The following is an 11,847-nucleotide window of genomic DNA, read 5'->3' as shown; positions in this document are numbered from 1 at the left end:
AAATCACAGACGTGGTAATGCACGTGGTCAAAATAGTACCAGTTGCACAGCTCCGGATGTACATAGGATGACGTCTTTTAGGACACTGATTTGTGCTTCCTGTGACTGTGCGTGCAGCCTTGTGCTGCCATCTACTGGTGTGTTACAAAACTAGTCTCGAAAGTTTTGGATACTATGATTATTTTTTACATTATCTGTTTCAACAAACTTTTCCTACAATGATTGAACCACACATTTGCACAGACTGTCTTCGTACGCTGCATTATCACAATTTTCCTTAACTGGAACGAACATTTTCGAACACTGTTGCACAAAACTACACAACGATAAAATTGTTGGTTTTAAGGTTGGAGTTGAAGAATTGAGTGTCATGCAAAGGACCCTGACCTCCTCAAACTCATAGAAGAGCTTTGGAATGAACTTAAACTGCAACCTCCTCGTCTTTTTTACAACATGTGAGACATATGTCCACAAGATGTTGCTGTGTCCCTTTAGGGAGCCGCTGTACAGAGCTGTGCAGGTCAGAAGATCAGGGACTTAACAGCTGAGACAGAGCTCAGTTAGCAGCAGGATCCTGGGCCGGAGCAGGGAATGAAGTTTATTTCAGAAAAATTTAATAAGGAAAATGGTCTGTTGTTATTAAACTATTGCTGTTTATATGATTGAATCGAAACTCCAATCCATCTGTCTGTCTGTCTGTCTGCCTGTCTGTCTGTCTGCCTGCCTGTCTGCCTGTCTGTCTGTCTGTCTGTCTGTCTGCCTGTCTGTCTGTCTGCCTGCCTGTCTGCCTGTCTGCCTGTCTGTCTGCCTGTCTGTCTGTCTGCCTGCCTGTCTGCCTGTCTGTCTGTCTGTCTGCCTGTCTGCCTGTCTGTCTGTCTGTCTGTCTGTCTGTCTGTCTGTCTCTCTGTCTGTCTGTTTGTTCATTGTTCCAGACACTTTATTATTTATTTGACCAAAGTTACATTTGTTGTATATTTTCAACTCTTTCCGTTTCATTTGCGATAATTTTTTCCCTGTAACAGTAATAAGGTTGGGATTTAAATGATGTCCAACAGTTTCATAAAATACAATTTATTAAATCAGATTTCATGATTAATTTTTTTTTATTGACAATTTTGAGTTTGGAGGTTTGAAGTTGGGAGGTTTCGTTTTTTTTTTTACTCTATTTTTCCCCTGTGGGTTCCATGCTCATGTGCTGAATCTTAACTTTCCAACAACTGTGCAATTTTTTAGTCTTGATGATTTAGATCAGTATTGCGTTTTTACTGAACGTTTTTCTTGTTCAAAAGCCAACATGGCCTCCAGCTGAGCAATCCGTTTCAGCAGTTGCTCTTGCTCTCTCAACAAACTCTCTGTTTCACGTTCTGCAGAAATCTTGTCTTCATCACAGCGTCTCAGGCTGTTCTCGAGTTTGCTGATGGTCAGAAGCTGTGTGGAGTTTCTTTCCTCCATGTTCCACCTGATCTTATTGGTCTCCAGCTCCTGTTGTCTTAGCGCTGCGTTCAGATTGGCCACCTGTAGTGCAGCTTTCTGCAGTTGCTTTTGGGCTTCCATCCTTTTCTTTCTCGCCTCCTCTACAATCTTTTGTTGATCCTCACAAAATTTCACAGTTGCTTTGATACAGGAGAGATCATTCCGCTGTGCAATTGCCTTCTCCGTTTCCAGCTTGATCCTCTCATTTTCCACCTCCCATTTCCTTTTCTCAAACTCCAAAGTGCTCTCCAGCTGAGAAACACGTTCCACCAGGTGCTGTCGTTCTCTCATCCAGTGCGCTCTTTCACAGTCCAGGCTCTTCCTCACTTTCTCATGCTCCTTCAGGGAAACCCGGAGCTTTGAGATGTTCTGGGTGTGTACGCTGTTCACCTTCTCCAGCTCCCCCACTTTTGCCTTATAATGCTCCATGTCTACTACTAAATGTTTAAGCTTATCCTCCAGCTCTTTTACTCGAGGATCATCCTTGCTTTTTCTCCGGATACGTTCTCGGATCTTTTCGAACTGGTTCATAACCGCTTCTTGTTCCCTTCCACAGGACAACTCCCAAATGAGCCACTGCGACGCGCTCCACTATTTATAGACAGAGAATGCTGTGACGTCACAGTGGAAATCCTCATTGCATTGGGTTTCATCAAAAATAACTGAATTAAATGAATCTTTTTATGGTGGTAATCATGTTTTGGTCATATCACTCTATGCTCTTGCTCTTCTAATTGTTTATATGATAAAGATCTGACTTGCCCACATTTACCAACACCTTCTGCCCACAGGTTAAGTTTCGGTTTCGTTTTCGTTACTTCCGGTTTACGGGCGTGAATTCGAGCAGCTCAGATAAACACAGGAAGGCGGGAGATTCGGGAGAAATCTCGAGTTATATCATATAAACAACCGAACAGCAGGTCGAGGATCCGGAAGGAAGAGTCTGAGATCGAGAAGTTTGCTCTGACGCTGAAAGTGCAGAAGACAGGTGTGGAGGATCATCTCTAACATTCTGAAGCATTCTCGAGCACATGATAGATCTGGTCTTTTTCGACATAATAATCCAGGTTTTGATGTTCACTGCAGGAGGAATAGACGGAGGAGAAATGGATCCCTTGAATTTTATAACGCACGAAGAGTTGATGAAGTTTTTTCACTGCAAGAAGACGGAGATCTCGTGCATGGAGGAACCGCACACCTTCCTAAACCAGCTCCGAGACCACAACTTGGTACCTGAGAAGCTCTACCAGGTCATATAATAAGTTTGATAAGTTTAATTATTCATGTTTTGTGAATTCAATAGTATTGAGTTGTGTGCAAGGAATCGACACTTTGAACAGAGTCATTTTTTTGGAGATTCGACTCGCATAGATTCTTTCTTTTTTTTTCTTCTAGATGTAAACAAGGCAGAATAAAAGTCTATTTATTTAAACTAATAAGAGCAGATAAGCCTTGTCATGTGATTCCTAACTTTTTGGCTAAGAAATAAATGACAGGGAATCGCTTGACCGCTAAAAAGAGTCGGCTCTTATTCGAGATTTGACTCACTAAAAAGAGCCGGTTGTTTTTCCCGCCAGGAAATCCATATCATGGAGAGCTATAGGATAACAGATTCATTCATTCATTCATTCATTCATTCATTCATCCATCCACCAGTACATTTATCCATCTATTCATTCATCCATTCGTTCATATATTCATTTATACATTAATTTATTCATCAGTTTATTTATACATACATTATACATTTGTTTTTGTGCTCTGTGTGTGTGTGTGTGTGTGTGTGTGTGTGTGTGTGTGTGATTTTTTTGGTAGAAATACTGTTATTATGTAGTTTCTGGACTCATAATAACCCTGAAACAGAATATGGCCAAAAGTCTGAAGACACCTGAGAAAAAGACATGTGTGCTTTGTGAACATCTCACTTCACTTTGAGTCTCTATTTTCTTTTATAAAAACCTATACTGAAAGAAGTTCCACTAGATTTTGTGCATTTGGGCTCATTCAGCCAGAGTGGTTTTGATAAAGTCAGGTACTGATGTAGGTGAGGAGGTGAGGAAGCCTGGGGTGCAGTCAACGTTCACATTCATCCTAGAGGTGTTTAATAGGGTTTATAGCTCCATGGCTGGTTTGGGCTTTTTGGCTGGTTTGGGTTGTTTAACTAAAGGAAAGATTTCATGTTTATCTAAAGACTTCAGAAATTATCATGTCTCCAAATTTGTTTGGGAAAGAAGCACATATGGCTGTAACAGTCAGGTGTCCAAATACGTTTGTCCATAGAGTGTATATAGTGTGTATAACATCTGTCTGTCTGTCTGTCTGTCTGTCTGTCTGTCTGTCTGTCTGTCTGTCTCTCTCTCTCTCTCTCTCTCTCTCTTCCTCTCTCTCTTTCTCTCTCTCTCTATCTTTCTCTGTAGAAAGTAATAAGGACGAAGTGTAAAGACAGAAGACAGGAAGGTGTGTATCAGATTCTGGACTGGCTGGAGAAGGAGCGAGGACATTGTGTGAAGCAGTTTTGGACTTGTGTATTCAAGAACCACATCCTGCAGAAATACCAGGTTTTCCGCTCGCTCTATAACAGCCTCCTGGACGGTCAGTCGCTCCACCACTATTATTTGTTTGTTTGATTGAACATGAATCCTCATCTGTGTTGGGCTTCAGTGTGTGTTTTCATTCAGAATATATATATTAATATTATTGGAGTGACTCTGGTTTCAGGATCCTTCAGGTGTTACACGGCACTCTTTGCGGCAGAGGAACTAAGCAACAGTGAGCAAGACTCAATCCAGAGCATGGAGGATAAAGCAAATAGACAGACGAATGGACGAAAGAGAAAGGAAAGCACTAAAGAAGCAGAGGAGAAGGATAAACCTGGCCCTTCATCGCTCTCTAAATGTATCCAGAAGAAACCGGCTAAAAGGCTCAGTTTCAGTCAGTCTCTGGTCTCCATTTGTTTTATGTCATAGAGTGAAAACATATTTGATTAAAATCTGAAGAATATATAGAACCTGTAAAAAGTGTGGAAACACCAAGTCTTTTATGGTTTTGGATAGACACATGCATGTTCCTATTGTTTGAATTTAAGACATTCGTCAATGTAGACTTCCTTCATCCCAACAAATCTATAAACATCTAGATGTTCCACTTCGTTTCCAGTAAAAAATCCTCCGTCAGCATGAAGAGCAGCTTTACACGCGCTCAGCATCCACACACTTCGTTTCTCCAAACGTTTAGCTGAAACACTTTGCCGTGCCTCTGGTGAAACTTGATGTTCTTCACTGGTTGGAGATTTCCTTCTGACCAGATCATCTCAAAGCAGTTCAATAGGATTTAGGTGCAGTGACTGGGCAGGACGTTTCATGATAGATATCACTCCATACGTCTGTTTACTCTGTAAATAACACACAGAACTCAGATGAGCCGCAGTCCAGATGGAATCACATGGGGATGAAGTGTGGAATGGGGGCCATGTTGGATCACTTTCACTTTCTGGAATTTTCCCTGCCTCAAACAAACCCCAAACCATTAAACTTCCACCTCCATGTGTGAGGGTGAGGGAGTCTAAACACATCTTCTCTACTGTTCTACATCTTGAAGAAGGAGACCCAAAACCTGTTCCAGCATGACGATGCCCCTGTGCACAAAGCCAGCTCCATGAAGATCTGCTTTACATGGGTTGAAAGTGTGTGGAAGATCTTCTATAGATCTAAAAAATAAAATAGAGGCTAAATGTGTAATGTGATGTTCAAAAAGCAATTTTATGGTCAGGTGTCCACAAACTTTTCTCTGTATAGTGTTTCTTGACTGAAAGTGTTCATCTTTTTAAACTAGAAATTCCTGAGAATTTTGTTTCTGTTTTTCTGTCAGGCGCGCCGCTAAAACAAGGACACAACGCGGATTTTTATAAAGCTCAGCTCCCCGTTACGTGCGGCGAGAAACAAGGAACTCTGTATCGGGAAAAACTGGCCAAAGGTACATCTTCCTCATTTTATTATATACGATTTATAAATTGTAATAAAAATATTCACAATTAAAAGGAGGCACAGTCAGTGTGTGAAATGTATATGAGGTATTTATTTCTAATTCTAGTTCAGTTCAGAAAGAGTCTCCCGTGTCAGAACTGTACAGTGCAAAGCTGTTCGGTATCAAAACATCTACAGGATAGAAGATATTGGTTCATCTTCTAAGAGCGAAAGATGAAAGTGTCTTCCGGTCCTGCCTTTATTCCTCACATCATTTATTAGAACTGCACGATTGTTTTGTTCCCGTAGGCTACAAAAGTATCTGTTCTGACGGTCATTGGTTCAGCGCAAGCGAATTTGAGAAGTTTGCCGGACAGGGAAATGGAAGGAACTGGAAAAGGAGCATCTACTGCCAAAACATGCCACTGCACAAACTTATAGAGGTAAATATATAACACCTGATCAGACATGGTGCTGTAAAATATACACACTTAGACAAAAGTTTGTGGACACCTGATCATAAGATTGGTACTTGGTACTTTCTAAACATCGCATTCCACATTTGGGAAGATGTTCCTCAAGATTTATGTGGAGATTTTGTGCTTCAGCCACAGTGGTGTTGGTAAAGTCAGGTACTGGTGTAGGTGAGAAGGTGAGGAGGATCCTGGGGGTGCAGTCAGCTTTTACATTCAGCCCAATGGTGTTTAATTGGGTTTATAGCAGGAGATCTTTCTCATACTTCCAAACAATTGTAAAACCGATCTTCATGGATCATCAAAATTTTCATGCTGGAACAGGTTTGGGTCTTTTAGTTCAGGTAAAGCGAGAATTTCACATATTCACATATTTAAGCTACACAATTGAATAGAAGAACAACACATGGCTGGAAAAGTCGGGTGTCCTAATACTTTTGGCCCACATGCTGTACACACCTGTATCTGCCCTTAAAGACAATTTATTTTCCCTCTTTTGTTGTTAGGACGGCTATCTACAGTTTCTAAGACCCCATGATCAGAAGGTCCTGAACACTTTTTTCACTTGTCAGTGTATTTTTCACTGTGTGTCACAATATACATCTCAGATAAACTCTTATCTTCTCACAGAATCAGAAGATTCAGCTTCCAGTCAGCAGTTTGGAAGCCCCGAGCCCCCGTGAGTACGCTCAAACACGCTAATATGCACAGCCTCTGGTCTTATTATTCTCTTGAAATATTTGTTTATGTCTGTAAGACAGTGTTGCTCAACCGGTGTCTGTTAGAGTCAGGAACCGAGGGATCGTGGAACGAGGCAGATAAAGAAGGAGACGAGGAAGAGGACGGCCAGCCAGTGGATCTGTCTAAATTTCAGGGTTATGCTTTGCCGGTCAGCTGCGGGTCCGTCAGTGGAGTTTTATATGAAAGCAGGTTTAGAGGTAAGTGATAATCAGAGAGATAAACATAATGTTGTTTACCATCCCATTCCACATTTAGTCCTGTTTTGCTGTTATAATGAGCTCCACTCTTCTGAGAAGATGTTTCACTAGATTTATGTGGAGATTTGTGGAGATTTGTGAAGATTCATTCTGCCACAAGGGTGTTAGTAAAGGTATTGATGGAGGGGAGGAAGGTGTTTATAAGGATTTATATCAGAAGATGTTCCTCATACTTCCAACGCATGTAAAGCAGATCTTCATGGAGCAGGTTCTGGTCTCCTAGTTCAAAGATTTGCCTTCTACAATGTCATATGCACATTTACAAATATAATATTTTATTGGATATTAAATATTAGAAGATCAAATTAAACTGAATCTTAATATGAAATATAAATAGTGATTTACTATAAATAGACAAAACTGAAATTCAACTACAAAACGGGAAAAAAAACGATTTAATACCCCCAATGATGATTTTCCCCAAGTGTGTGTTTTTCTCCTTATTAAAAGACAGAAATTTCCCAACAATTAAAATGTGTATCATTTAAAACTCTATGAAAATGTATTGTTTTTTACACTGATTATTGTGGAGCATCCACATTACATCAGCAAGTCACTTCCTGATCTCTTTTATAACATTATAGCAGCTATAAATGGTCGTTCTTTGACCTTCCCTTACTTCTGATTGGTGGTTGTGCACTTTTGGGTGCACACTGCAGCCTGATTGGTTATTGTGGGTCTGGAGGCGGGACTTTACAATCTATAGCACAGACTAAAAGTCATTTTTGTTTCTCTGTCTGCAAATGACATTAGGATAGAAATACAGTGTGTTTGTGTGTGTGTGTGTGTGTGTGTGTGTGTGTGCAGGGTCACGCTCTAAGAGCATCCGCACAGAGGAGCGCTGGTTCAGTCCTGAGGAGTTTGTGAAGCAGGAGATAGTTCTGACAGACGGACACTGGGAGAGGGATATACTGTGTCATGGCAAAACACTCAACTACCTGATGAAGGTAATGTGAGCTGCAGATGAGTGAAAGAGAGAGAGAGAGAGAGAGAGAGAGAGAGAGAGAGAGATAGAGAGAGAGAGAGAGAGACTGTTCACTGTGTATGTTTTGTATGTAGAAGAAGATCCTGACTGCACATCCATCTGAGTGTCACTGTTTTCGGTGTTCTCCTGCCAACCTGGTGAGTCTTAAACCCCTGTTCCATCATGAATCTCTAAAAAAAAAAAAAAAAAAAAAAAAGTTTTTGCTTAACTCAGCTGTTTTAGTTGTTAATGATTCATGGTTTCTTGATTCAATTCGATTATATCCCGAGGTTATAATTCCACTTTGCGACATACTGTATATTATAATAATGTTTATCTTGTAGTGTATTTAATAAAATCTTTTTCTCTTCTGGTAAACAGCAGGAGCAGGATAACGATGACGTGTGCTTCATTTGTAACTCCGCTGGGATTATGGTGTGCTGTGACGAGTGTCCAAGATCTTTCCATCTTCTCTGTCACTTACCGGTGCTGGACGAAGAAACTCTTGGGTGAGTGAGTGAGTGAGTGAGTGAGTGAGTGAGTGAGTGAGTGAGTGAGAGAGAGAGAGAGAGAGAGAGAGAGAGAGAGAGAGAGAGAGAGAGAGAGAGAGAGAGAGAGAGAGAGAGAGAGAGAGAAAGAAAATGTAGACAAAGATTTAAATTACACAACACAGGCAACACATGTAACCAACATCACTGTGTGTGTGTGTGTGTGTGTGTGTGTGTGTGTGTGTGTGTGTGTGTGTGTAGGAAGAATTGGATGTGCACTTTTTGTGTGTTAAAGACTAACCAGCAGTTGTGGATTCACATGACCAGTGAAGGCGTTCTAAACAGTCCTGTTTCAGGAAACGTTATGGTATACACACACACACACACACACACACACACACAGAGAGAGAGAGAGAGAGAGAGAGAGAGAGAGAGAGAGAGAGAGAGAGAGAGAGAGAGAGAGAGAGAGAGAGAGAGAGAGAGAGAGAGAGAGAGAGAGAGAGAGAGAGAGAGAGAGAGAGAACTCTGTTTCTAACGTTACGTGTCTATCTTCTCCCCTCAGCACTGTGAGTATTTGCTGTTGTGTTTGTACAGGGAGGATGCGCTGCGTGTGTTTACCGCAGACCCCACAAAAACAGTACGTCTTTATTTTACAATCTATTCACATTCCTTCTATTTCAACAACACACAGATATTAACGTAAAGAATACATTTAAGTTTATTTCTTTTCAACTTTGACACCTACAACCATGTCATCATGGAACTGGACTTGAAGCAGCATTTGAGAAAGAGTTTAATGGGAAATTGTAATACTTCATTTTATACAACTGCCCTTTAGTACAAAACACAGATTTCCATCCATGCTGTCTTGGTGTGTTGTAATTAATATACATAATTTTGAGTGTTGTGCTTGTACAGGTGCCGAGGTACACCAGGGTGATCTCTAAACCCATGTGGCTGGACCAAGTGAAAACCAAACTGCAGAAAAATTCATATCAAATTATGAGAGACTTTGTAGAAGACATCAGGCTCATCTTTCAGAACTGCCGCATTTTCAATGAGGTGAGATACAAACACTGTTTGTTCGTTCGTCAGATATTAATGTTGTGAAGGAGGTGAAGTTTTTTGTTGCTCTTTTGAATCATTATTTCACCAGTCAAGGAGAATATCACTCACTGCTCTCTCTCTCTCTCTCTCTCTCTCTTTCTCTCTCTCTCTCTCTCTCTCTCTCTCTCTCTCTCTTTCTTTCTTACACACACACTCTGTTTATCCAGGACAATGAGTTTGGAAAGATGGGAGCCAGACTGAGTGAGATCTTTGAGCACGAGTTACTCACCATCTTCAAGATCCAGTAGAGATTCTCCTCATTCACAACCCTGCATTAACCTCCAACTACATGTCTGTATATCTACATTACTGTGCAAAAGTCTCACCTTGCTGATGCAAATATGATTCTGGGTCTGTCACATTCTGTGATCTTTGGTATTTTGTGACTGAAAGTTGGTTTTCTTAGCAAGCTTCCAAAGAATTCAACTCATACAGCATATTTATTTAATGCTCAAGCCTGTTCTGCACAAACCTGGTGTAACAGACCAAAGTTTAAGAGGTTTTAATTCTGAGAACAGGAGCCCAGGAGAAGATTCTGTCTCTCCACAGGAATGAGCACTGGTGGCTGGTGAGGAGCACCAGCAAATGAGTCTCTTGGTGTATTAGAACCAGGACCCTGGGGAGGTTCCTCTCTTTGCCCAGGAATGAGCACTGGTGGCTGTGGTAGTGCTCCAGAGGATGAGTCCTTGAAATTGTTCTCTTGGTGTATTAGAACCAGGACCAGGGGAGGTCCCTCTCTCTGCCCAGGAATGAGCACTGGTGGCTGTGGTAGAGCTCCAGAGGATGAGTCTTTAAAATTGTTTTCTCTGTGTATGAGAACCAGGACCGGGGAAGATCCCTCTTTCTGCCCAGGAATGAGCACTGGTGGCTGTGGTAGCGCTCCAGAGGATGAGTCTTTAAAATTGTTTTCTCTGTGTATGAGAACCAGGACCGGGGAAGATCCCTCTTTCTGCCCAGGAATGAGCACTGGTGGCTGTGGTAGAGCTCCAGAGGATGAGTCTTTAAAATTGTTTTCTCTGTGTATGAGAACCAGGACCGGGGAAGATCCCTCTTTCTGCCCAGGAATGAGCACTGGTGGCTGTGGTAGCGCTCCAGAGGATGAGTCTTTAAAATTGTTTTCTCTGTGAATGAGAACCAGGACCATGGGGAAGATCCCTCTCTCTGCCCAGGAATGAACACCTTCACAGCAGTTCTTTCCACATGAAATATTCTGACAAATATAGGTTTTAGCATTGACAGTAATTAAAGATCTTTTTATTTTAGGTACGCGAGCCAGATTCCTGCTATTGCTCAAATTTCTATATTTTCTGGTTGTGTTCTACTAAAGAGACTGTTCTTCATTATAAATTTCTATGGTCATTGAACCATTGCTGAAACATCTAATGGTGACCTAAGACTTCTGCACAGTTCTATACTTTTAAAATGAACAAGTAAATAATAAAAAACAAATGTAAGACTTTAGATCATACCGGATATGTTAACGTGTTAGACACGGCTTTATGAATGTAAATCCGATATATATTAATTAAACCGGTTTGATGTTCAGTTGAGGTTTTAGATTTTAATATTTGGTCTTGTCTGTTTAATTAAAACTTTTTATACACTTTTAAATAACGTTTTTGATTTCTACATTGTAGTCAGACTGACCAATAGGGTTTTGTTTGCTTGTTTGTTTGTTTTTTGCTGTCCCGATTGCTTGATATCTGTTATAATACGAGGTAAAATGCTTTTTCTTTCTAGTATGTTAATTAACAATTGTTTATTAAAAAAATTTACAATGAACTAAATTTGACTCTTTGATCTGTTTTACTATTATAATTATCTTCAATTTCATGCTACTACATCTAAAGACGTTTTATACAATTGTGTACCTTTAATTTTGTGGTAAATTTGGTTTGGGGGAAGAAAAAAAACATGGCTGGGAAAAAAAAAACAGATGTCCCCATACTTTCATCTGTGCATCATCTTTTCGCTTACAGTACCCTCTAGTGTATATTCCAGGTACTGCATAATATTTCTTCATTCACAGAACGTTTCAGAATACATGTAATAACTTTCAGAAGGAAATAGTAAATCAAATTACTCATTTATTTGTATGACATCACATAACATGGCATACATTTAAAATGCTTTATTAAGGCAATTATTTACATACCCTGATCAGTTTATCAGGAACACCTTTAATCAATTATCTGTACATGTAGCAGCACATAATCTATTAAATATAATATGCAAAATCTTGTCAATTAAAAAATCAAGCGCTTCAGTTAATGTTAAACATCAGAATGGTGACTGTAACACTGGCTCGTTTGAGTGTTTCAGAATCTGCTGTTTTCCTGGGATTTTCACACGCATCAAAATTAAACCGGTGCAAAAAAACAA

At 40.3% G+C, this 11,847-nt stretch overlaps 1 protein-coding gene across 5 annotated transcripts; it reads left to right on the top strand.

Moving 5' to 3' along the window:
• The first annotated feature begins 2,264 nt into the window (after nt 1-2,264).
• LOC310728129 (uncharacterized protein) lies at nt 2,265-11,252 on the top strand. Of its 5 annotated transcripts, XM_083545286.1 has the most exons (18): nt 2,265-2,461; nt 2,560-2,723; nt 3,891-4,065; nt 4,192-4,404; nt 5,341-5,445; nt 5,745-5,878; nt 6,415-6,453; nt 6,539-6,587; nt 6,670-6,846; nt 7,714-7,853; nt 7,966-8,028; nt 8,252-8,379; nt 8,620-8,725; nt 8,921-8,995; nt 9,277-9,420; nt 9,633-10,089; nt 10,190-10,545; nt 10,635-11,252. In XM_083545286.1, the coding sequence occupies exons 2-16, from the start codon at nt 2,580-2,582 to the stop codon at nt 9,711-9,713; spliced, it is 1,773 nt and encodes a 590-aa protein (XP_083401412.1). In that variant the 5' UTR covers nt 2,265-2,461; nt 2,560-2,579; the 3' UTR covers nt 9,714-10,089; nt 10,190-10,545; nt 10,635-11,252. The 5 variants fall into 5 exon arrangements, with proteins under 5 accessions (XP_083401412.1, XP_083401411.1, XP_083401410.1 ...); XM_083545285.1 differs by having other exon boundaries at nt 9,633-10,440; XM_083545284.1 differs by having other exon boundaries at nt 2,296-2,461; nt 2,541-2,723; nt 9,633-10,440.
• Nucleotides 11,253-11,847: the final 595 nt, after the last annotated feature.

This window comes from Silurus aristotelis, assembly GCF_946808225.1.
Source record: "Silurus aristotelis genome assembly, chromosome: 6".
Classification (NCBI taxonomy): domain Eukaryota; kingdom Metazoa; phylum Chordata; class Actinopteri; order Siluriformes; family Siluridae; genus Silurus; species Silurus aristotelis.
The sequence above is the reverse complement of the archived record's forward strand: the minus strand, read 5'-3'. Positions and strand labels throughout refer to the sequence as shown.